Source organism: Myodes glareolus, chromosome 9, assembly GCF_982192425.1.
Source record: "Myodes glareolus chromosome 9, mMyoGla1.1, whole genome shotgun sequence".
Classification (NCBI taxonomy): domain Eukaryota; kingdom Metazoa; phylum Chordata; class Mammalia; order Rodentia; family Cricetidae; genus Myodes; species Myodes glareolus.
This window is the reverse complement of record NC_142034.1, coordinates 89,595,604-89,616,955: the sequence shown is the minus strand read 5'-3', so window position 1 is coordinate 89,616,955 and position 21,352 is coordinate 89,595,604. Positions and strand designations below refer to the sequence as shown.

Genomic DNA, 21,352 nt, shown 5'->3' with positions numbered 1-21,352 from the left:
GAAAGACAACAGTGAAGGTTGGAATCCTTTGGAATAGCTTCTCTCAGGCTGTGATTGCTCGTGTGGGGGTCTGGACTATCCCTGGGTTACATTGATAGTCTACGAAATATGACCAGGTCTCACAGATACAAACCCAAATGTATAAGCTATACCCTACATTTCCCCAAAGGCAGATTCATCTATAAAACATTCCCTCTTATTTGCTCATCTTGAAAAATCATATTAGCATATTAAAAGCACCTCCCCCAAGTCCTGTGATATGGAAACCTGTTTAAAGATGTTGGATGCTTATCTAATAGACGGCATGGAAAATACTTCATTAACGTAAGTGAACTTTAAAATAAGATAAATTTATAGCATTTCTCTAAAGTTCTCCTATTACAGAGCATCTACTTTAACTGGAACACGAGCGCCGCAGAAGGCAGGGGCTACTTAGAGCAGCTTCGGGGTTGGCGATCTCTTTCTTCCTTGTGTTTGAGCACAGAAAGGAAAGGGTCTGTTAATATTTTTATCACTTCTCTCCCACCGATGGCTGCCGGTGCTCTTTAACACGGATGGCGCACACTCAGGTGCCACCCCAGAAGCATGGTGGCTCGGCTTACCTGTTCTGAACCATGCTCATGGCCATCCAGTCGCCAGGGTACACATTCTTCCCGATGAGGTCCTTGAACATGATGAACGTCTCCATCAAGAAGTCCTGCAAAAGTGCCGAGCACACCTGTCACCCCACATCACAGGGACAGACTGCACCTGTCTCCATCTGGGTGGCTGTTTAAATGCCTTCTTTATTGTCCTTTAGAGGGTCAGATTGGGGAGGGGTCAGGTTTTGGCTAAGGGATTTGAAGTCATCACATGAGGTTGCAAATGGAAGTTTATAAGTCAGCTACCAAGATTCTGCCTCACCAGATATATAAGTGCAATATGAACAATAACTAAAAATGGACTCTCCAAATAAAGCACTATTGGTTCTGTCTTAAAGAATAAAGAAGTAAATGTATTTGCTGATGATTTTGTAATCATCTTCCCAAATATATATTCAAGAGGTAAATAATCCACACTACATAGCATTATCTCAGGTCATTGAGCAAACACACTATTATTTAAATGAACATCTAATTAGCAATGCAGAGGCACAGCTAATTCAAATGTCACACATGCATATGAGCTTGTAAAAAAGGGAGTTGGCAAAGGTCTTCCTATCTTTTAAAGAGGTTCAGAGTGGATTTAAACATTCTCCAGCAGACTCTGCAGCAGGCTAACCTTCATCTTTATCTTTAGAGAAAATAAATTCAGCACAAATCCAGACAGCAAAGTCGAGAACCACCTGTACCACGAGTGTCTTGAGCTGCAGGTAATGAAGCCAGATCCCATAGGTGATTTAGGTAAAGCTTCGCACCCAGAGTGAACCTGCCCAGCTGCAGTTCTTTCCTTAAGCAGTGCTTGTCATGTTCAATGCAACCTCTGCTCAAAGAAAATCTCACCTAAAACCCAATATATGAAATAGATAAAAGTAGATCAGCTCTGTTTGGTGTGTGTGTGTGTGTTTGTATGTGTATGTCTTTATGGTAGGGTAGTAAGGAGGTTATATAGCATGTCATTTTAGAAATACTGCTTTCAGCTCAATTCTGAAATCCTGAAAATGGCATTGGTTTATTTTCCAGCAAATTTTGTTTCTAGGAAAAAGTCACCTCGGTGGAATAAGGTCACAGTTTCTCCATCGTCAGAATGGGGTGATGTCTACCCCACAAGGTTACCAAAGTTACCATGAGGACCAAGCATATACTATATACTGGATGCTTGGTACAGTCAAGCTTGTGACTGTCCACTAAACGCCTGGTGGTGATGGTGGGTGTAGTGGATGAGTGCTGAGAGGTAAGCTGGGCTCAGGAACCAACTTTCTCTGTACTTGTGTCATGTGTAGTGACAGCTGCCTTTTGCTGAGTGCTTCCTGCTACTCCTATGATGCCCTCAAAGCCTTGTGATACATGCTCTCATCCCGGTGCAGAGATGAAAGCACAAAACAAAAATAAAAACAACAACAACAACAACCAAAAAAAAAAACAAACCGACTGAAGCTTAAGAGAAGTTAGCATGCCCGAGGTTATAGTGCCTAATCCAAGATCCCAACCCAAAATTTTAGGGCTCTAACATGCATGGTCTTGAGCCCCAAAGCATTCATGATTCATCGACAAATGTTTGCTAATGGAATCTAGATGTGGGAGTTGCAGCGTTCAACGATAATGAACTGAAGATACATTCTAAAAATGAGCCATGCAAGAAAAGGAATTGCACATGTATGCCACAATCTTCAACACACATGCTTGAGATCTGTAGGGGAAGCTTCTTGTCCCAAACTCAACAAAACAGAGTATGGGATGCCCTGCCCCTCTTCTCTATGTCTTGTCTGACACCCCATGCCCACCCTGCCATGTTCTGCAGACTTACCACAAGGTCTGAGCTGGTCTGGAAGGTCTCAATATAGAAGGAATAGTGTTGGTCGCCCATCTGGTCTAAGATCGCTGTCATACATGCCACAAAGTGACTCTACAAAACAGAAGGAAAAATACAATGACCTTGAAATTTGTCCTTTTCATCTCCTGGATTTCAAACTTGAAAACATATAGTCCTCTCAGGTACTGATGAAGGGCTACCTACCAGTGAAGAGTCTGCTCTTCCTAGCATGTAGAACTCCCTGAGAGGAAATGTCCTCACTGATAATTCATGAAAAAAGCATTCATTAGACCTATTATGTGCATGGAGCTGCACTAAGAGCTCCAGGTACAAAGCTAAGAACAGATCTCCACTGTTTCATCTCTGTCTCTTTGCACATTGGAAACTGTATTTGTGTGGGTGCCAGAAGACTCAGCCCAAGTCAGTCAAGATCCTTGGGGGCAGTCAGCTTCATTTTCTGGTAAATAATTTTGTCTGTGTAAATCCCCACTGTCTCGTCTGTTCCTATATCGACTCCCAGAGGAGTTCCTGGCAAGATCAGCGGCTCCAAGGGCACCATTAAGTGCATTGCAAGTCTCTGTGGAGAGACCAGCTACTGAATCGCCATGAATCAGTCAGCCGTGAGAGCCATGAACGCACCTAGCGCCTTCCAGGGTTGGCACTTGTGGGGGCTAAGGAAGATAGAGGAGATGTGAAGAGACAGCCTTTGCCCTTTATGGCCTTATTATTTAGTCGGAAAAGTGTGATTCATGTCCATGAGGAAGGGATTCAGACAAGAGGGAAATCAAGGCTGAGACCTGAGGAGGAGGTGGAGCTTGAAGGAACCCTGGGAGTGGAGGAGCCTGCCCCAGAAGGCATCAGTTCAGCCTCTTCTACATCCTCCCTCCCTGAGTAGGGAGAGTCTATGCTGGGGCATGCTGGCATCGATAAGCAGTGCTTTAGGAGATACGTTCTGGGAGTTGGTAAAGAAAGCACTGGCCACTGATCAAGGAGGGTGGAGATGGCATTTTCAACTGTTTCTCATAGGAAATCACAGGGTACCATCTAGGCCAGAGGAGGTCTCACTGTGGCCCAGCCCAGGACATAAGGCGGGCTGAACAAGGGGGTACAGGGGCTGTCTAGGGGCTCTCACTGCTTGAAAGTTTCACGTTTGGAAGAAGTAAGTGTGTGTGTGTGTGTGTGTGTGTGTATGTGTGTGTGTGTGTGTGTGTGTGGTGACAGACTACGGCCTTTATTCTAGATGTTCTCACATTGTTTAAAAAATGTGTAAGCATGCATGCATGTGTGTATGTGTATCTGTATACCAGCCTGCCTGTAGGCATGTTCTAGTACTGGAAAGGCACTGCTAATGTCCCCAGGAAGCCTCCTCCGCATTCCTTGGAAGGTCTCTTAGGTTGACTAAATGGTTTACATGTTCTCAGTTGCCAAACTAGCTTAAACTAGGTACAGGTTTTCATTTGCTTCCTGATTCTTTTCAGTTATGAGGTTAGGGATAGCAAGCTTTCCCATTCACGGGGCCAGCTATGCAACCACACAAGGTGAAAATGTAGGACCCTCGCTTAAAAACATTGGTAATTTTGGAACAGCAGAGGGGCCTTTTTAAAAAACAACCCTGTGATAAAGCCGGTCAGCTGCGCAGGAGCTGGTGGCCACTACATCCACACTGTGTTTAGGAAGCTTGGGCATCTGCCTGAAAGCGACTCTCAGGGTCTTTAGTCACTTTGTACACAGAACCTGCAGCCTTAGAAGGGGGTGGGGTGTGTACCACCTGCCTGTTATTTCATCCTCACGCCTCCAGGGGGTGGTAGTGAGTTTGTGAAATTGTTCACTGCTTTCGATCCAGGCTGGAAATAGTCACATCCTGGCTAACTTAACCAGATCCCACTGACATCAAGAAATTAATTTCATAGCTCTGCCCAGGGAGAATATAAGAAAGAAAAATTGTAGAGTTTGAAGAGACAGGTGTGTGTGTGTGTGTGTGTGTGTGTGTGTGTGTGTGTGTGTGTGTGTACATATGCTTCATCTACTCCCTCCATCTCTTCTCTCCCTTCCTTAAACAATTCAGCCTGTGACCACTAGAGGGCTTTCCTTTTCACATGGTAGCTGCCGTGCAGTTTGTTCGGCTTTTTATTTATTCCTACGTGAGCAGACCCACTACACTTCTTGCATATAAACAGTGAAAATTACAATATAAAGGGCTTCTTTTTCCTCCGTTTGGAGTTATCTTGCCGCTGGTCAAAGGCTGGCTCGTTGTACCAGGACGGGGGCAACATCCTCTGCAGGTAATTCCACTGCTTTGAGGTAAGAGATGTGGGAAGGTTTGATATTTTTGTCTTTTTTTCATTTTCTTTTATTTTACTAAGTGGTGATCTTGTGGGAGAAAATGCGGTTGTCTCTTGGACAGCAGTTTACTTTAAATCTTTGGCTAATTGAGTGCTGAGCCGGTGAGCTTGTGTGGGTGGGTGTGTGTGTGTGTGGTGAAAATCCACCATTGTCGGAACTGCAGGCTGCCCCAAATGCCTAGATCTGGAAGGCTTGTTATTCCCAATGGCTTGATTTGAATTGGAAGAGGAGAAAATGCAAGGAGCGAACCTTAGAGGAGCTCAAGTTGCTTGGGATTACCTCGAACAGGCTGCGTTCTCCGAGGATTTGCTTAAGGAAACTTCTATGTGTGTGTGTTTTTTTTGAATAATGAAATTTTTAATAATGAGAGAGAGGTTTTCGCTTCTCCGTTAGAGAGTTTGACCATTTTATGAAATAAAGCACCGTTGTTTTATTAGGAGTCAGCCAGTAGGTCAGAGTTCCCAGATCCATCAAAATCACTTTTACCAGCTTGTTAATTTCTTTGTCCTGATCAGCACACAGGAAAGCCCAGTTGGGTGCCTTTCCCTAGGACTGGCAGTGCCCTGTGAGGGAAGTTTAGACAAGGCACTCGCGTCTGCCTGTTAATCAAAATACGACTGTTTTATTATGAACTGGAAGCATCCTCTTTTTCTACCACAGAACCGAGCTAGCTCACGTTCTTATCGTTCTTATCGGTCCTCGGATGATCACACAGATGGGGCTAACAGATAGCTGAAATGGAGCGAGTCAGGGGCAGTAGGTTCATTAAAGGGTCTTTTTCCGAATTGAATGGTCATCCACGCTTTGTCATGCAATGAAAGAATAATGGGATCCTGCTGTGCTTCTCTGCCGGGTTTCCCTGCCCCTTTTACAAGATTGTCTTCAAGATGGCAATTGCGTCTTGGCCCACTCCTGTTTTCACAAGTTTGAGACCAGACTTTCGTACCTGCCATGTTTTAAATGCCTGGAGGGATTGCGAGTCATGGTGACAACCAGACTGCTTTTGTCTTGGCAACCAACAGAGCCCTAAGGTTGATGTTGCCCAAACTTTAGAACGTTAAAAGTTCAAACTCCCATCCCTACCAGCAGCCTAGAAAATCCTCAGCGTTGCCTGGGGTATACGCAGAGAGTTGGGGGGATCCCCTGTAATCTGGGCCAATTAGAACCCTCTTCTTCTTATTCCTGGCAGAAATTCTATAATCAACATATATTTACTACCAAGCATGAGGCAGCCACTCATCCATACCAAAGCAGCATGCCAGGTGCTTCCATGGGAGATTGCTTCTTGAAACAGAGCACCATTGGGGCTTGCATATTAAATTCCGGAGAGAGATTGAATCTGAGACTCTGGCGCAAACCAGGCAGAGGCACCTCACTCCAATCGGGTGGCTTAAAATGTGGCTAATGAGTCACAGCACGAAGAGACACAGTTTGAAACTAGGTCAAACGGGTAAAAATAAAGTACAATCATCGCAGGCACTTGGCTGATGAGGGGCTACTTAACACTGTGACCGGCGGGGCAAATCTGTCACTATAGGACCCTCTCAGCTCTCCAAGACAATCAATTCTTTTAATTAATTCAGCCCATCAGAGGTCTCGAAAATCTGGGAGAAAACCAAAGCTTGGGGGAAAATAGTCAGGGTCTCTTTACTATGTGCTGGCAAGAGAACAAGAGAAAACCCATCCTGTGTGAGCAATGTATCAGATGACTTCAGTTCTGCTAGGAACTCTCCCGAAATCATTACCCTGGCTCCTTTGTATTAAAAGTCACCTCCATTCCATTATCATATTATTATTGGGAATACTAACAGCTGTGCATCCAGCATTTAATTTAACCATTTCAGCTCAGCAACCTTTAATGCACACACACACACACACACACACGCACGCACGCACGCACACACACACACACACACACACATACACACACACACACACACACACACACACACACACGCGAGTCAGAACTCTTGTGCTGGAGGAAACCGAGGGAAAAGGCAAAGCTATCATTTGCTCCGTTTTGACGCACAAAATGGGAGGGGTCTTGGCTACTGGGAAGCATCCCCCCTGCTCACCTGAGATTGGTAGGCGAGATGAGATCACAGAGGGAGTGAAACGGGCAACTTCAGGAACTTGCTACCTCAATGCCAGCATTACTATGAGATACCAACTGGTGACACGTTGCTATAGTAACTTCAAATAATGTGCAAGAGCAAAATAAAATACAATATAGAAAGCACTTAGGAGAAGAGATGAAGGAAAGTTTGCGTGCCGAGGCAGGCTCACGGGGAGATGAAAAGTTCTCCGGAAAGGCCTTACTTTGGAGACTAAGAGTGACCAAATGCCATTCCCAGGCTGCTTCTCTGCTCGCCCCCATGTCTGCTATGTGCTTATGTAACAGATTTTATTCTTGGATTAAACGAGTGCTGTCTGTATGGTAGATCCGGGACTGACTGGAGAGTGGGAGGCTATGGTGTCAGGAAAAAGCAAGGGTTCTGAAATCCATTCATCTTTGGGCTTTGTCAGGCCGCTGGGAGTTGTAATTTGGAACAATCTTTAGGGCGGCTGAGGTATCGAGTGCGTTCTTTTTTAGCAATGCCAAGTTTGGGTACAGCGCTGGGCAGCGGGGGCTACAGTAGGGTGGCTAAGGCTCTGTTCCAGGGCGCTTGTATCTAATACTTCCTGGATGCAGCGCCACAGTGGGGCCTTGGAACCAGGCAGCCAGGGTTCCAAGCTCAGCTACGCGTCTGTGACCTTGAGCGGGAACTTGTGTGCTTTACTTGTCTAGTACGTCCAAGAAGATTAAACACAATCTCTATTTCATATGGAGAACTTATTATTATTATTATTATTATTACTATTAGTAGTATTGTTATGCTGCTGGCTGTGGTCTAGAAAACTACACAAACCAACCAGGTAAAATTCGCAGCCTGCTCGGAGGAAATCCCCAGCCTGGACTGGTAGACTGCACTGTCTACCAGTGTCAGGCTGCAAACCCATTTACTGCTCCCATTGCAGCTTGGCACCAGCGGCTATATGTGCCCTTCAACTCTGAGTGGCCTTTGGGTACCGTGTCTCAAGTCCAGCTGCTCAGTAAACAGAGTGTGTGCCTCTTGGAGCAAATCAGGCTGGGGAGTTTCTTTCACTTGGCGACAGTTGCTGGAAGGTAGGAGAAGTGACTTTGGTGTCTAAATTGTTCAAAGACATTCTCTACCACTGTCTTTTTGGAAACCTTGATCCCTCGGTTGTCTGACTTTAGGAAGGCCTGTCTTCGTGTGAACGGAAATGCCCTAGCTACCCAGAGGTCCCACCGTGGTAGGCAAATCCAGTTCCCTTCCTTCTTGGGGAAGTGAGCACACATCTAAGAGGTCTGTGTGACCTGTTCCATGTCAAAGGCAGAAATCATGAGAGAAGAGAGAGGTGCCTCCTGGGTGGTGTGTTCCTGTGTGCATCCTAACATGGCTGTCCTGAGCATGATAACTCCAGGACAGCTAACGCCATGCTCCCTTGCCAGACACAGTGGATATTAATGACAGCTCAACTCTCTAGATAAACCAGGGCCAGAATTGCGGGTAACATCACCTTAGGAAGCTGTCGTCACCGATTCTTCAGTGGGGAGGCCGGAAGGCTGCTTTGAGTCAAGGCTCGAAGAGGAACCTGTATTCCTCACCCACTCTTCTCAGCGGTGAAGCACACCCCTCTGATCCTAGCTGGAGCGCGGGCGTACCTGTGCGCTCACTTCTGATCTTCCAAAGAGAACAGTGGGGTATCTTGTGGCAAGAGAAAGTGGGTGGAAGGCAGATCCTACTCATTCATTCATTCCGTGTTCCCAAGACTATGTTGGTCATCTTCCTCAGCACACACATGAGAGAATCTGTGTGGCCATTTTACACATGGAAAACGTGAGAGGCATGGAAGACAAATAGATTATCTGGGTATATATTTAGTTTGTGCTGCTGTAGGAATTAAAGTCGGGGCATTTTAGATTCCCAAACTTGTATCTTCACGGACCTGTATTTCCATATCATGCATTCCGTGTCAGCTCCACTCTGCAGAGAACTGTGTCCCTTCATTTGCTGCTGTATTGCTAAGATCCAGAATGGGACCTGAATATTGCATAAGTTTGATAAATATTAATAGAGATTGAATTTATTACTGCATTCCCTATCTCTAAAGGAACGTTATGGGGTCCTCCCTCCATAAACTGGAAAACTAGTTAACTATTGTCACCTTTGATTTAGCAGAGGCCAGAAATCTAGGAATTTTTGCCCCATATCTCACAATCCAGCAGGTCTGAGAGAGGCAACCCTTTTACACATTCCTTGGTTCAACAAGTACTTCTGTGAGTACCCACTGTGTGAGTACCCACTCTGGGCCAGGCATGGTTCTAGGTGCTGAGGCTACACTGTGAAGATTATCAAAGGCCTTTTCCTTGAGAGGCTCTCACCCCAGATGAATGGGGCTAACAGCAGGAAGACACGTTTGTAAGAAGACAACACATAAAACAACTGTAGACAGTAGTTTGCTCTACTAGGGAAATACTAGAAGGCAGTGGACAGGAACAGAACACAAGGGCATTTATTTTGGACTGAGTAGACAGTGGTGTGTTTTGGAGCCAATATCTGAGTAAGAATCGGAGTGATGAGAACAGCTGTGTAAGAGGCCGGACTAGCAGCATGGGCAAAGTGAAGAACAGAATCAAAGACCCTGGGGATAGATAGGCTGAAGGCATCTGAGAGACTGAGCGGAAGGCCAGTAGGGCCAGAAGCTATGGACAAAGAAGAGTAAAATACAAGGTGATGTTCGAAAGACAGGCAGGGGCCATCTCCCAAGGACGCATGGGGGTCAGGGGCAGGAGTCTGGCTTTTCTTCTTCGGGCAACAGAAGCCCTCAGTCTGAGTTTTAAGGAGCTTGCTGTCTGCTGCCTGCCCATCTCCAGCAAGCCACTCAAGTACTGTTTCCAGGCCCAGGGTTTTGTAGAACATGTTATATTATGCTTTTGTGTTGGCAATTGCCGGTTCCCGGCAGTGTCATCACTCCTGAGCAAGTGTTTTTCACTAAATGATGACTTCATAGCACAGTCTGGCCCTCCTGTGGGAGCACACATGGACTCCAATTTGACATCGATTTAATTTGTCTTCAGATTCGGCGTACTCAGGTCCCTGTTGTTCACTGCTGACTAAACGACTCCCAGTCTCCAGTTAAAACCATCTGAGTTTGGGGGACCCACTGGAGAGGACAACTTGCTAAGAAATAGGCTATTAATTGGAAGGGTTCATCTTCTTACTAAACAGTTTTTCTAATTTCATCCATGAAGGTATGGGCAGGGAGGATCATAAATTTGATTGGGAAAAGAATGACTTCAGAAATAAAGCCTTCTTCTCATTGTTCACACCAGTGATGGGCTTCCAAACTCCATAGTAGATGTCCTAAGAAAATCTGTAAGTCCTGAACAATAGTACAGTATCATTCAGCTTGACCCCACTCCCTATCCCATTAAACCAGAAGCACTGATAGGGTTTGGAGTTTGGGGTACATATCCTAAGAAACATTCCACCCTTCTCCTGCAAACATGTATGTCTAGGTTAAATGAGTCAAAGGCACACCCTCCATGGGGAAAGGTGTCACAAAAGGCTATGAAATCTGAGATAGGGAAACCATGAACTAAATGACAATCATATCTGCTAAGTAAAGGGCAGTGTGCCAGGTACCATGGTGAATTCTGTTATCTCTCCATCTATACAGATGTTTATAGGGTCCGAGCAAGGAAAGAGACAAATTAGAAGGCAGATAAACCATCATCAGTCAGATGTATCAGTCAGGTACAGCTGAAAACCATGTTGATGGCGACAACAGCCATTGTGTATTTACTATGGACCAACTGTGGCAAATGCTTCTCCTCTTTTACCAACTGTGCTGACTGATCTTGGCTGTTGACTTGATGCAATGGGGAAGAGGGAACCTTACTTGAAGAACTACCTCAACAACTTGTTTATGGGCATATCTATGTGGGATTTTTTGATAATTAGTGTAGAAGGGCCCAGCCCACTTAGGGTGTTGCCACCCCTGGGCAGGTGGACCTGGGCTATATAAGAAAGGTCACTGAACATGTGCCTGGAAGCAAGGCTTTCTCCATGGCTGGGGCTTCATGTGGTGCCTCCAGGTTCCTGCTTTGGTTTCCCTCAATGATGAACAATGAGGTGTAGTGCAAATAAACCCTTTTATCCCTGGATTGGTTTTGGTCAGTGCTCTATCACTGAAACAGAAAAGCACACGAAGATGTCAACATTTACTAGATACTGAAAATACTGCTTGTCTGTACCTTACAGATGAGGATGTCAAGGAGCAGGGAGATGACAGAACTTCTCTAGACCAGCTTGGCTCCACAAACGCTTTTGCTTTCTTTTCTTAAGAAAAAGGGGACTATTGAAACCATAACTTCTTGTAATTAAAATTAAGTAATACTTCAAGACTCAGCGAAGCGAAACAGTGATATAGTTCATCTTAGTGTTGCTGTCAGAAAACTCCTGAATATTAGGAAACAGTCTAGGTGTCTTCTGTGCTCCCATGGGAATGAAGGAGGGAGAAAGCGAGAGATGAATACTCACAAATGCTTATGTAAGGTTGCATGGGTGGAGATGAAGGCAGGTAGACCAATCATGAGGGAAAACACAGCTACACAGACAACCAGCTGCTCAATAACTATGCTATACAGCTTTAAGACTCTCATGATGAGTGTAAGTCCCAAGGAGACTCCATTATTCGCACTATCTTGGGCTCTTTACATGGGGAGAGGTTCCTGGCATAATACCAATGCCACATACTAGGAAACATCTATTCCATGCTGGTAGCATTGCTGGGACAAGTATGCCCCGGGATGGAGGCGTGATTTTCTTTGATATGACCGGGGACTCTAGACAAAGTGTGTTATCTCTTTAAGATCCCATTTTCTCTTTGGGAATGTGGTTATGATGCCAGCTCTAGGACTGGAGTCAGAAGCCCCAAGAGGAGAGTCCCCTAAGATGTCTCTCCCAGTGTGCAGCCACTGTCCCTTCCTGGTACCCCAGTAACAGTGAGTTGACCTGTTCAAATTTGCTTCCAGTTGACTGGTAGAGGGTGATTGAAACCTTCCCCTGGACCCAGGAGCTCCACTGCAGATGAGGATTTACATAGCATCTCCCTGCTTTTCCCTTGGCAAAGCTGTCACAAGTAAAGGGACAGAGGGTTAATAGATAGATATGTTCACAGGCAGCAAGCCCAGGCTAGACCAGAGTCTTCTGTGAGCAAGAGACTGCATTGTGGATGACAAGATTCCTCAGTTAGTCTCCTGTGGTTCCTGGGGACTGCAGAAGACTAATGAAAACTTCTCATGAACGTCAAGCTTCACTTCTTAACCCAGCCACTGCCAGTACCTCCTTCGATTCATTGTTACTGTCACAAATGAGAAACAGGGCTGTTTCTGTGTCTTCCGGGTAAAGGCTAGTGCTGAATAAACACCCTGTAATGCATAGGATGCCCCACAAAGCAAAGAATGGCCCAGTCCAAGATGCCACTAAAATCATCCTTAAGACATTCTGGTCACGTGGACAAAGACACACGCGTTAGGATGCTGGGCGACAAGTGTAAAATGAGTCTGTAGGTAACGCTTGCGCTGGGCTTTTAAGTGAAGACAGAAGTGGGTTAGAGATATTCAAGGGAGCGTTCAAAGAGAATGTAGATTTGAGGAATGGCAAGGTCGAAAGAGATTAAACTAAGAATGGGAAATGACATCTTAGATATATAACAGAAAATACTTTTCATCTTAGAATTTGATTAATTTAATTGATTGGTGGGGACTGCCTAGAGAGTTGTGTCGGGAATGATTTTAAGGCCAAGTCTTAGCTCAGCAGGAAAGACTGTGGTGATCGATTAGTGATGTCTGCCAGAGGCTGGCGAAGGGAGTTGATAGTACAAACGCTGAGAAATGGCTGCCCCACTTTTAGACAGTGGAGCAGAATGAGGACAGAGGCAGACGTGGAAACGGGCAAGGGGTTTTGGTGCTGCAGAAGTTTACAGGGGGAGATCGTGAGAGATGTGGAAGGGCCCAGAATGGCAGGCTCTGGGCAGCAAGACTCAATCCGTAGGTAATGGGATGGCATGCTGGCACCTGCCTATGTTGCCTCGGGGCCAGCTCTGCTGACAAGGTAAAGAAAGCTACTTGAAGCCCTCGTTCTTCGTTTCTATAAAGGGAGTGCTATTTCATCTGCTAACAGTGGCAGGATCATGAGGCTGTGGCTTTTATGACGCTCATCCCAATGATAAAAACACCCCTATGAAGCTGAACTCGGGGGTGACTGCAAAGCTGACTCCCAGGGTTAGCAGTAATGAGTTCCTGCAAAGCCCCTTTTAAATGCAGCATGTCTGCACATGCCCAGCCTCAAGGAGGAGGGGACAGCAGGACAGAAGTCCATTCCTGAGCTTCCCTTGCTGGCTGACCCTGGTCTGGACACAGCTTTGCCAACCAACCCAAGCCTTCCTGTTGGGCTCTGACTCCTCATGGGCAAGGATCCTTTCCTGGCGTTGGCCTTGCTCTGGGAATGCCGCTTATCCATTCATTCATTGCCTTGAAAGTTTTCAAATGACATCATACTAATTTACCCTCCCCCACCCTCGTTTCCCCCTCTTCTCCCCTCTCCCCTCTTCAATCCCATTTGTCCACCTTCCCTGTCCTTTGGAATGGTAGAAGTGCCCCCGCGATCCCGGTCCTCTGCAGTCAGCATTAGTTTAGCGGTCTGCAGACTCCTACTCCTGTCTCCATTAATAAGGATGACAATGCAGCTTGGCGTGCATGCAAATACCCCCCCTTGCTGCCCCGACCTCTGCCTTAGAGCAGAAGGCTTCCTGGCCACAGATCTGCATTGGGGACTTCTTCCCTGCACCCGGTTCGCATACCGGTGCTCCTCCCCACACTCAGTTAAAGAAAAGGCAAGTGACAGAATGAAATAGACCACTGAGAGAGCTGGCCTGCTAGTGCCCAGATAGCAGATCAGCATCCCCCGAAGCCGACTATCTGCTAATTCCATCTAGAAAAGGAAAGAAAGATGTCAGCTTTGGACTGACTTGTTCTGTAAATCCCCTGCTGACTCTCTTGCCCCAGCAGGCTGCAAAACTCCTGGCAGAGGTCTAATAGAAGTTAAAGCTTAGAGAAAGGATGGAGCGGGGTTTTGGGGAGTGCTATCCTGCAAACCAGCTTCTGTAACATAGGTGAAGGAGACAGAGCCCAGAAAGGCTAGGTGCTTCTCCCCAGCATCACACAGCCTCTGAAAGCGGCAGAGCTGAGGGTAAAGGCCAGTTGTGTGAGCATATCGTTACACTGACTACACAACCCTCCAAATTGCAGCCGCCTGACCCACAAAGCTCCCACAAACACAATGGTTCCTCTCCCTCTTGAGTCCAGTATCAGTCACAGGGGCGTCATGATACCAATACAGAATCGAACAAAACTCATAATTAAGTTTCATACTTGAGATTTATCTTAGATTTCCATCTTAGGGCAGAGCATGCCGCTGTTGCACACTAATTTCACCTTCCAGAGCATTGACTAGGTGAATAGCTGTCCCGGCGACCACTGTGCGTCCTCTTTGATCCATCAATCCTGTGCTCAGCATCTGAATCTGATGGAGCGCATCAAGTCACAAACTAAACAGATGCCCACAGGCTTCCCTCCGGAGGGTGGCAGTCATTTGAAAGTGCATCCAAGAAGCATGGGGCTGGGCAGTGGGATGAGCCACAGCCCACAGAAATGCTTCCTTTGACTGACCCCACTTTCTAAAAACATTTGACCATAAGGCCAGCATGTACAAACCGGAAAAGACCACATATGATCCTCAGTTTTCTGTTTCTCCTGGGCTTAGGGATATTGGGCTATATTCCCCTAGCTCTGTGAGTTCCATTCTGCAGGGCTGGAAGGACACACCTTTCCAAGTGGCTAAAGCTACCTTATTCAGAGTGGCTAACCTATCAAAGTGGACATGGAACCAGAAAGACCCTCAGTTCCAGTCATACCAGGACAGCTGTTCCCCTCACCCCATTATTGCATGTTATCATCCTGACCTCCGTGGGGACTGCACATGTGGTTCCTTCCCATGGTTTCGTCTTGTTTACATGCTCCACACTTCACACCCTACAATGGCATTCAAAGTTGCCTGCCCTCTGGATCCCTGCTGCATTCTTCTTGGTACTGTCTACTGTAGACTTTCTTCCATTCCTTTATGTTCCAACAATAGGAGAAATGGTCTTTGAAGGATCCACACAGGTGTTTCTTCCTCCAGGAGGCCTTCATGGATTCCACCTGACTCTTTTGTCCCAACCAGGGCAGTCCTACCCCAGTACTGAGAGCTCCTCTTCCCTTTGTTGACATATCACTAGTGACATATCATTGAATAAGGAACATAGATAAAGCTAAGATTTGGGGACTGCCAATTCTGAGCTCTACCAATGCCCACCTCTTTCCAAAAAAAATTAAAATGCTGGTTGCATACCTTTGTAAACTACTATAGTCCTATAATGAAGCATCTAACATAATTGCGCTATAATTAAGGCCATAAATGCTTACTGCACTGAATCAAGTCGTCAATTATGCTCTGCCAGAGTGGGGTTAGAAGTTTCATTTGGGAATTTTTAAGGCCTTTCAACTTTAGAGTGTTATCTGCTGCATACTACCATTTTAAGATGGGCAGCATATGGAGAGAGGACAGTCCCTGTCATTCTGAAGTCAACCGATTGCCTTCTGAGGACCCGTAGGTCTCCCAGGAGCCCATGGGACTCAGTTAGCAGAAGGGCATGGCATGGCTCTGCAGGGATGATGCTCACTGCTCCTTGTGTCTATTTTCTACACAGGAGCCATGTAGGCTACCACCTTAGCAAGCTGGTTGGACCAGGAGACTTATAGTGAGTAGAGATCAAGAGACTTGAGTCTAGCCCAAACATTGCCATCAACAAGCTGAGGAATCTTGGGAAAATCTCTGCTCCATTACAGGCTTCAGTCCTCTCATCTATAATAGCATCAACTGCCCCAGAACTCCAAATCCTAAATGTCTTTAGAGTAGTGTATGACATATGGAAACTGAAGATTTTGATCCATTCTTTTGCTGGTCCCCTGGTTGACTTTGGGCTCTGAGGTCATGGTTTCCAACTGGTATTTTACAGTAGAACGCTATGCTATTCTTCTCTGTAGACACTGGGCTATTGTAACGGTCAGTTTTAATTGTCAACTTGACACAACCTGAAATGAACTGGGAAGAGAGTCTCAGTGAGGTTTTGTCTGCATTAGGTTGGCCTGTGGTCCTGTACATGTGCAATTATCTTAATTAATTGATGTGGAGAGACCCAGCCCACCCCTGGGTTGCATCATTCCCTAGGCAGGGAGTCCTGGACTTCATGAGAGAGACTAGAAAACTCAGTATCACAGCAATAGAAATGAATCTAGGGCATATGTCTAGTTCCTGAGTGACTGATGGGTGAGATACAGATCTTCATAGCCGTGAGTTCACCAAGCAAGGATAAGCCCGGCTTGCCTGACTTTGGGGCTAGCTGGCTATGAGATCTCAAGCAAGGCATCTAATCCCACACAACCCATTTCCTCATTTCTAAGCTTCTTTGAACAATAAGCCACGCAGTCCAGAAAGGTTCCAGCTTCTTTTACTTCATTATCCAGTATGACCATCCACCAGCAGCAGCAGAGCTGCCTGGAAGCTTGTGAGAAATGCAGACTCTCAGGCACCAACCCAGACCTCAGGATCTGACTCTTATCATATGACCTGCAGGTGGATGCTAAGCCCCTTGAAATTTGCATGGAACTGCTGAAGCACAAAGTAGGTACTCAACAACATGCAGTCTTTGTGAGGATTCTCCTCCACCCTCTCCTTTCATTTGTTAACCCTTAATGCTTTCATGCTGTGTGCAGCGCCTGTGGCAGAGACCTCTACCATCACAGTATTAGCACACTGTAGGACTTCAGTAGACCTATGGAGACTGATTGAATGTATGGAAAAAAAGAATCAGACCTGGCTCATTCTCTTAAACAATTGATGGTCCAGGAAGAAATGATCACAGGAGCCCTGATATCCAAAACAGAGTGGGACTGTGGGAAGGTAGGGGCTCAGATTCACCTGCCTACTTCTATGACCCAGACATGTATCAAGCAGTGGATAAAAATCCTCCTTAACAATCTTTATAGCCGCGTTGGGAAGTAGATGCAAGTATACACATGTTTAATAATCAAGGAGATTTTGGCTCAAAGAGGTAAGGTAGCTTGTCCCAAGCCGCCTTCAGCTAATGCCTGTGCTGACAAAACTTAAAGATAGGCAGCCACAGCAAGACCTTTCTGCAGGATGCCCTGAGGAGAGGAAGCACTAGGCATGATGACTTGACTTTGACCGTGGGCTTCTCAAGGGCATTCCTGTCTCTGCGTGCTCGGGGGAGAGGTGGCAGGAGGCCCCACAAGCGAGAGACAGGGTTGCTATTCCCAGCAGAGGCGCTCATCACAGGCCTGCCCGCTCCATGGGCCACTTGTCTGATACACTTCACTGCTTCTGGCTGCCCCTGCCCAGGCCTCTCTCCTGCACTTGGACATTTTACTTGCAAATACATGCAGCGGATGATGCCAGGCTTCACAATGACAAGTCCAGGCTATGGAGAGAAAGGCTGTATGAGCTTGGGAGTAGGAGTAGAGACGCCTTCCAAAAATTGTGAGCTGTGGACAAGCCTGCAAGTCCTAATCTAGGCATCCGAAGAGCCATGGCAAGAAACAGTTGTGCACAGGGCAGGCCCAAGGTCACCAGAGATAAAGGATGTTGTATCATTCCCCTGGGTCTTCCTCTCCAGATGGAGGAGAACAGAAAATGTGCATGGCAATCATGTTCCAGGGCAATATAATTTCACCACTCGATGTGAGGTGGTGGATGGCAGAGCACCTGAAATATCTATCTGTGCTTCAGCCTTGCTGGATTTCTTCCATTCTCTTTACTCTCATTCCTCCCTTTCCGCAGAGGTTGGGCCTTTGTTCCCTTCCCCAGCAGTAGCTCTTTCAAGTGTTCCTCCTGCCCACAGCAGCAGCAGCTATCTGGGTGCCTGTTTAGAATACACCTCACACTCACTGAATCTGAGCCTCTAGAGAGCAGGCTCTGTCCTGCCATCAGGGCTTAATGAACCTAGTAGCAGTGGGGGTCTCTGATGGATGCTCAAGTTTCAGACCTGGTGCTAAGGGAGCTTCTGGGTAGGCATGTCCAGTGAGTAGCCCCTATAAGGGGAAGAAAGAGGGACCAATGTGGCTGGTAAGACCAGACAGCATAGTGATCCATGCTTGCGATCTCAGCATTTAGGAGGCTGATGCAGGAAGATGGCTGCCAGGTTGAGGCCAGCCCAGACTATAGTTTGAGTCTCTGTCTCAAACAAGCAAACAAGGCAGGAAGGACTCCCCAGATTTGGAGAAGGGAGGGAAGTGAAACTGAGTAGCAAAGCCCCACTCTGTGCCAGTCCTCCTAGCAAGGGCTCATGACTTTGGTTCCATGTACAATATAAAAGTATTGAGTTAATGAACGAAAGCAGGTTGAGGAGGATGCACACTGAGACTACATTTTACCGAACACCCACTGTGTGCTTCAGCAGAGTTCTTCAAACTTCAAGGGGTTTAGTCCCCACCAGTGGGTCATATAAAGAGATTCTGATTCCTGAGGGCTGGGCTGGCACCTCGGAGTCTGCATTTTCCATAAGCTTCCAGGCAGTTCTGCTGGTGGAGGTGGTGGCCGGCCACAGTTGGAATAGAAGGATTTGGAACCTTCTTGCACTGCCTCAGTGTTCATAGGAGCTTAGGAAAAAGAAACAGCAGTTCACAGAATTTCTGTGTCAAGTTGCCTTTGGCACACCTTAGAGAGGACCGTCCCTACCCCAGTTAGTCCTTGACCCCAGCCCTCCCTGATCAGCACCTGCTCTTAAGGATGTGCATCTCTGGACAATGGCAAGATCAGCAATAGCATGTTAGGCTTATGAGAAGGCTGTCTCTGAACACTGGAGAGAGTTCCAGAGACTCTGATGCCCTCAATGCGGGGGAGGGCCAGATGAGCGTTTGAGATGGGTTCCTTGTCAATGTCAGCTAACTCTGGCCAGGGCTGCCGTGGGTTATATTTAATGTGATTTAAAGAAAATGAAAGTTGTCATCTTCTAGCTCACCAACGCAGGAGGCAAATTTATACCCACTATACCTGGGCGATGTTCAAGAGACTTTGGCTTGGGTCTGGGAGCACAGAGACAGTCCTCAGCTCTACGTCTGTGTTCATTAGGTTTAGGGAATAGAAACATTGCTTTCTCCAGGGCAACGGTGTCTACTGATTTTCTTAAGCTTCTGCAGGGGGTGGGGTAGGTTCATGAAGACCTTCATTTATTCATCAACATTTTTGTAAATTCTCGCCCCCTGCCCCATGGACTGTGGCAAGCTGGAGTTAAGAATTTGGTACTCCTCCACCCACCCCTGGGAGGACACAGTTCAGGCAGGGTTAGGGTTCATGCAGAGGGAATTTAACTGCTTCAGTCTGGCCCTCTGTCTGCTGCCCCCAAAGAGAGTACTATCTATCTTCTATCTTCCTCAGCTTGCGCTCTCTCTCTCTCTCTCTCTCTCTCTCTCTCTCTCTCACACACACACACACACACACACACACACACACACACATACCACCTCATATTTTTAGAGTCATTTCCCACCTTTGGTTGTAGTGTTTCCCCACATGCCATCTCAGCATCACAAGCAGCTGGTATTGCATCTCCAGAGGTCAGGAATCACTATTACCACAATCTTCATCCCACTCCCATCCCAGGACCAGATACAGGCTAGAATTGCCATAAACACTCGCAGGATCCGTCATGTGCACAGCCTCCTACTTGACAGCCCCAGGTGTGCATCTTACAGGCATCCTCCAGACTGCAGGTGCTTACTTAGACTCCTTGATCACCCCCTCTTGATTTACTCCAGCCTTCCACCCGATCCTCTTTTATAACCTGCCACGTGGAAGTCCATCCTCCCCTCCCTTAGCCATCTGTAGGGGAGGCTTCAGGCACCTTTGACACTTTACCTGGCCAGTCCATCTGTGGCCGACTTCTTTCCAATTCCACCTCTGTAACACAGCTAGACTATTTCTGTCCACCCAGGGTAGCTCATCAAAGTGTCTCTCAAAGAGATCTTCCAACCTTGCTCCTGATCCTCTCAGAAGCAATCAGAGCAGATCTCACACACTTCTGAGCTCCATGCTCTTGCCTTTACACCATTAAGCCTACTGCCCTCGCCTGGCTTGTAGCTACCACTGCTGCACTGGGACAATTTACTCTAACAGTTTCTACTTCGGATTCTTCCTACTCAGCCTTACGGCTTCCCATTTCAGCATGTCTCCCAGTCCTCAATTAGGCATTTCTTTATGCATTGGACTGTCTGGTGCTGGTCTCTTTCCTAGGTGGAGCTCCTAACAGGCTGAACATTTGAGTGCGTAGTCTACCACTGCGTTCACAGCACCCAACACAGGCCCTGGATGTAAGACATGTGTAGTAAATACCTTCTGAGTGAACATGTCCTTAAATTCTAAACATGATGCTCAGAGAAGCCATGTTACTCTCGCCCTGTTGTTAGACCTGATGGGCTAGCAAAGGTGAGCCGCTCCCCTGACGGGAGGCAAGAGTAGGCCATTCAATTTAATTCTTCTCAGTGTGGTACCCGCCGCTTCAATTACACTCGATTCATCTTAATTTAATTCCAAAAGCTTCACAGACACCCAAGCTCTGACAGTCTTTTATTCTAGAAGTAGAAGCATCACTGAGGAAGACAATCTATTGTCTGCCCTTAGGAGCCGCCTTCTGCCTTCACGGGCATCTTCTGGCCAAGGGCAGGTGTAGGAGAGGTGCTTGATCTAGTCCCTGCATACCAGCCTGCAAACACGTAACCGGTAGACCTAAACTGGTGGCTCTGAAGGCATCACTCCTTGATGGGTGTGTTTCCCAAGGGAGCTGCGGAGGTTCAGCACAGCATACCCCCAACACCAGTGAGGGTCAAGGATGCAGAGTCCTCAGTCTGCCCTCCTAGGACTGGTCAGGATAGGAAGGAAGTGACTGAAGTCCTCTAGCCCGCCTTTCAAGTCTGTTGTAGGGCTTCGTGGTTATTTTATTAATTGCTCATATTTCTTTCACTTCATCTTACAAATATGGAGATTTAAGGACACTCACTTTCTTCCAGTCTGTGAACTGACTGACAGCTGAAAACACACAGTATGTTATCAACAGCCTGAAGTGTTTACTACCAGCAGCGGTATTAGGGAATGCAGGCATCACAGCCGAGCAGACAGAAATAGCAGAAGGTCTGGCTGAGCTCTCTGGCAACCAAGGAATAAGGGGTCGGGGGTAAGGAAAGAAAGAAAATATCCCAGTTTAAACAGTTTTAATTTTTCTGGCATGGGAAGCATACACAGCTTTCTTTGCTATAGCCATAGCCTGGCAGGAATTTATCACGAGTCCTTATGAAAGGACTTGGAGAGACTGGGGA

General features: G+C 46.7%; 2 protein-coding genes across 2 annotated transcripts in view; one reads left to right on the top strand and one right to left on the bottom strand.

Moving 5' to 3' along the window:
• Nucleotides 1–21,352, bottom strand: part of Dock2 (dedicator of cytokinesis 2) — a 408,709-nt gene that overhangs the window by 89,976 nt on the left and 297,381 nt on the right. Inside the window, exons 28-29 of the mRNA XM_048436014.3 lie at nucleotides 2,446–2,544; nucleotides 603–697 (exon numbers count right to left, since the gene is read on the bottom strand). Of these exons, the coding sequence (XP_048291971.1) occupies nucleotides 603–697; nucleotides 2,446–2,544 (194 nt within the window). The remainder of the gene's footprint in view (nucleotides 1–602; nucleotides 698–2,445; nucleotides 2,545–21,352) is intronic.
• The window catches only part of Insyn2b (inhibitory synaptic factor family member 2B), a 105,805-nt gene continuing 89,034 nt past the window's right edge, over nucleotides 4,582–21,352 (top strand). The window contains exon 1 of the mRNA XM_048436013.3: nucleotides 4,582–4,752. The gene's annotated coding sequence lies outside the window, so the exon portion shown is untranslated. The remainder of the gene's footprint in view (nucleotides 4,753–21,352) is intronic.